Source organism: Osmerus eperlanus, chromosome 1 (genome assembly GCF_963692335.1).
Source record: "Osmerus eperlanus chromosome 1, fOsmEpe2.1, whole genome shotgun sequence".
In the NCBI taxonomy this organism is placed as follows: domain Eukaryota; kingdom Metazoa; phylum Chordata; class Actinopteri; order Osmeriformes; family Osmeridae; genus Osmerus; species Osmerus eperlanus.
In genome coordinates, this window is record NC_085018.1 from 19,738,608 (window position 1) to 19,742,971 (window position 4,364).

Consider the following 4,364-nt stretch of genomic DNA (forward strand, 5'->3'; position numbering starts at 1 on the left):
GCCATAGACGAGTGCCAGTTCCAGTTCCGTAACCGTCGCTGGAACTGCTCCACGCTGGAGACCATGCCCGTGTTCGGCAAAGTGGTCACCCAGGGTGAGTCCTCTGACCCTTCACCTCTGACCCTTCACCCTGCTTGCTGTCTTGCTTACTCACCTGGAAGGCGTGACTTCTGTGAGCAGGATGGAGTTTTCCTGTGCGTGGCTGCTGTCAGAGGGTGTGTTTGAGCAGCTCTCCCTGTGCGTGTGCGTGTGTGTGACAGGGACCCGCGAGGCAGCCTTCGTGTACGCCATCTCGGCAGCCAGCGTGGCGTTCGCGGTGACACGGGCCTGCAGCAGCGGGGAGCTGGAGAAATGCGGGTGCGACCGCAACGTCCATGGAGTTAGTCCAGAGGGTGGGCATGGCAACCACACGCACACACACGCACGCACACACACACAGTGACACACTGAACAAAAACGTAACAGTTTCATTTCTAAACTCCTAGTCTGCATGTCCCCTCTCCCTCGTCCCCCCAGGGTTCCAGTGGTCGGGCTGCAGTGACAACATCGCCTATGGGGTGGCCTTCTCCCAGTCCTTTGTGGACGTGAGAGAGAGGAGCAAAGGCCAGTCCTCCAGTAGAGCCCTCATGAACCTCCACAATAACGAGGCCGGGAGGAAGGTAACACACGCACTCTGACACACACACACTCACCAACGCACACACACGCACGTAGTACTTGTGAAACGGTTCCAATCGCTCATGCGTCGCAACCCGCGTGTCTCCCCGTGCAGGCGATCCTGTCCCACATGCGTGTGGAGTGTAAGTGCCACGGCGTGTCGGGCTCCTGCGAGGTGAAGACCTGCTGGAAGGCCATGCCGCCCTTCCGCAAGGTGGGCAACGTCATCAAGGAGAAGTTCGACGGAGCCACCGAGGTGGAGCTGCGCAAGGTGGGCACCACCAAGGTGCTGGTGCCCAAGAACTCCAGTTCAAACCCCACACGGACGAGGACCTGGTCTACCTGGACCCCAGCCCCGACTTCTGCGACCACGACCCGCGCACCCCGGCATGCTGGGCACGGCGGGGCGCCAGTGCAACCGCACGTCCAAGGCCATCGACGGCTGCGAGCTGATGTGCTGCGGGCGGGGCTTCCAGACGGAGGAGGTGGAGGTGGTGGACAGGTGCAGCTGTAAGTTCCACTGGTGCTGCTACGTCAAGTGCAAACAGTGCCGCAAGATGGTGGAGATGCACACCTGTCGGTGATCCAGACTGAGGACCGGACAAACAAACTCCTTTCATGTGTGTGTGTGTGTGTGTGTGTGTGGGAGGGAGGGGACCCCCCACCCCCACCACTGGACACTATAAACAGACAGAGAGACAGACAGACAGGCAGGGGGGAGCTTCCCTCACAGTCTATATGATGATAAAAGGATAACAGGAAAGGTGCAAGGGAAATGAGCTATGGAGCCAAACGTACTTTTCACGTCTCAAACTAAGTCTGTCTCCTTTGGCCCTCATGCTCTCAGTTGACTTTTGTAGTTGTGGTTGCTTTGTTTGTTTTTTTAACTTATTGATGTTGCTGAGACTGAGGTTTTGAGGTGGGTGTGAGGATGAGAGTGTGGGGAGGGGGGGGGGGGGTGCATGTACCCATAGTGTTGGGAGTTGGGGGGAGGGCTGCATGGTGAGTGCGTGGGGATCGGGGGGGGGGGGGGGGGGGGAGGGGGGGTTGGGGGGGGGTTGTAATTGCCCTCTGTCTTTGCTGCTGCTGCTTTGGGGACTTACCTGGAGTGCTGGATGCTGGAGTGCTGGATGCTGGATGTCAAAGGGAGTTCCAAGCCTGCCGGACTGAACGAGGACAGACTTGAACGCTCAGATGAGGAACACAGACAGACAGACATTGTAACTTTGCGGTCCAAGTGTACATGACCGTGTTGTGTTGAGGTTCAGTAGCAGTTTTAGTGATGTTGGCCATGTCCCTGTCCAGCCCTGATGCTGCTCCACTCACATGATCACTCCCAGACATCACCACACACACACGGTAGGTCCACACGGAGAAGGGTGTGGGCCACAGCAGGCCTGCTGTCACCTGTCTCCTGGGCTCCACCTGTCCCCCTTCACTAGCCCTGACAGGTTAGGATCAACAGATTTGTGTTTCACTGCGAGCCAGTTAGGGAGACAAACACATGCAAACAAACATGCACACATGCACATACATGTGCACACACACACACACACACGACACGCAGGGAGATGGCCTGCAGGTTACCATGGACACTACAAGATGACTTAAGCACTTTTCTCTCCGAGCGCACATACATTACCCTCAACTTACACTAAACAACACACACACACATTCACATGATTGCACACACTCACTCTTCCTCCCATGCCACTATCAGGGCCCAGGGACTAAACTATGTATGGCTAACCACCACCATAAAGCCAAGCTTTACTATTGTAACATGCTATCATTATAGTGACATAGATCTGTAAAGATATACACTGAAGAAGACTATACTGCGTATGAATGTATGTTAATATGGAATATATGCTGTGTCAAAGATTACACTCCTGGCCTGTGTCCTGTGATGTTTCTTTTGAAAGTGGAACAGCAGAATGGTAGTGTCTAATGAACTCATTCATTCATTCATTAAGGAAATGATGAATGAATGACCAAGAAAGATGCAGAATGAAAAGATGTTGGTTCTGGATGTTTGTCTCCAAATGGCTTCATGGTTCATTCAAAAAGCCTCGTCCGGTGAGGTACTTTTACAGTGTCCAAAACTATTCCACAGCTGTCCTCCTCGGTGCTGGCCCAGCGCGTGCCACAGACAGGTGTGCCCACAGACAGGTTTGCCCACAGAGGGAGAGCGAGACAGAGGACAGCAAGGAAATTCAAACTCTGTGACAGCAACACACACACATTCACACATGCCCGAAAGAACCAAATATGTGTGTGTGTTAGAGTAGATTACACCCTTAGGCTCTTCTCCACAGCACTGACACCTATAAACACAATTTATGTGTCATGTTTCAGCACATATATCATCCCAGATATCAAATCACATATCCCCTGGCTAGGAAAGAGAGAACAAGCGGGGAGCAGGGAGTAGAGGGAAGAGGACTGGAAGTGAGGAGGGGGAGCCGAGGCAGGAGAAAGAGCAGGGAGTAGGAAGCAGGAGAAGGGAGCAGGACGAGGAGGAACAGGAAGTAAGGAGTGAGAGCAGGAGCAGGGAACAGGAGCAGGGAGATCAAGGAGAGGGTGGGGGAGCCTGCAGAAGGGGGTGGGGGTGGGGGGTTAAGGTTTCCCTGCAGCTCTCGCTTATTCTGAGATGAGACAGAGGCAGAACCAGCAGCATACCACAGAACAGGGATTACACCCAAATGCAGACCACATGGCATTCACTCTATCTCTTCTGACTCTCTTTTTGAGGAACCTCAAAGTCCTTGAAGAGTCTGCCCTCAGGCACACCCTTTCTGAGGGGAGTGCCGTGGCTCTGGTTATCCTGATGTCGGAATCCATTTGAGGGTTCACATACTAACCCAGTGAGCCTGGGCCAGAGGGGAGAAATCAACCATACCTCAGCTTCCTGTGTCAGTGCTTGGGAGAGCACAGACCCGGTTTGTTTTCGGGCACCCTAGATCTCACTGAGCGTCAGCATGAGAGGGTTTCTGCATTACATGGATGCCTAGGCGAGCACCTAAGAAAGAACCGGAGAAGTACGGTACTTACTCTGGTACTTAGTACTGTGTGAGGGTATATGAATGCCAGGGTGAGTTCCTTGAGTCTGTGTATGTCTGGTTGACTACTGTAGAGCATGTGGAGGCCTGGGTGAGTGCCCAGAGTGTCTATATGGAGTAGGGAAGCTCCTCTGAGCAGTGGGATCAGCTTACCCTCCTTCTCAGAACTGGGGGAGCCACCTGAGTCCAGGTGTGAATATTCCGTCCAGAGTAGCAGGATTCCAGCCGCAGGGCTCCATGGCGATCCTGCAATCTTCCCAGATGGACAAACGCCCCTCCTGTCAGCAGAACAGGGGTCCTGTCACCGCCTGCCTGATGAAAATACCTCCCTGCAATTTCACATTTGGACAGGCCTCTCTGGGGCATACCGTAATTATGGACCCCAGCCCAGTGCTGGGCCCTGAGAGCAAAATAAATGGGTTTAGTATGCAGCCTGTCAGCTTACCCGTGTATCCCATGGCCTATGGCGAGTCATGGGTATCCATGGTTATCTGCATGTTGCCCAGAATAAATGTTTGGATCATATGTCATGTGACCTGAGGGCAGCTTGGGCAAGAAAGAATCATGTCCTGCAAAAAGTGTGAAGTGTAAAGGTGAGATGGATAATAAACCTATAATACTTTGATTTCCAGACAGAAGATTGTT

General features: G+C 53.3%; 1 protein-coding gene across 1 annotated transcript; it reads left to right on the forward strand.

Annotated features, from left to right (window-relative positions):
* Positions 1-3: 3 nt before the first annotated feature.
* On the forward strand, positions 4-1,589 carry wnt4 (wingless-type MMTV integration site family, member 4; the record flags this gene model as incomplete). The annotated part of the gene is given in 6 exon segments (XM_062458126.1): positions 4-94; positions 261-392; positions 517-659; positions 773-959; positions 962-1,036; positions 1,039-1,589. Coding segments are annotated over 6 exon segments (831 nt in total), but the record flags the coding sequence as incomplete, so codon positions are not given.
* Positions 1,590-4,364: the final 2,775 nt, after the last annotated feature.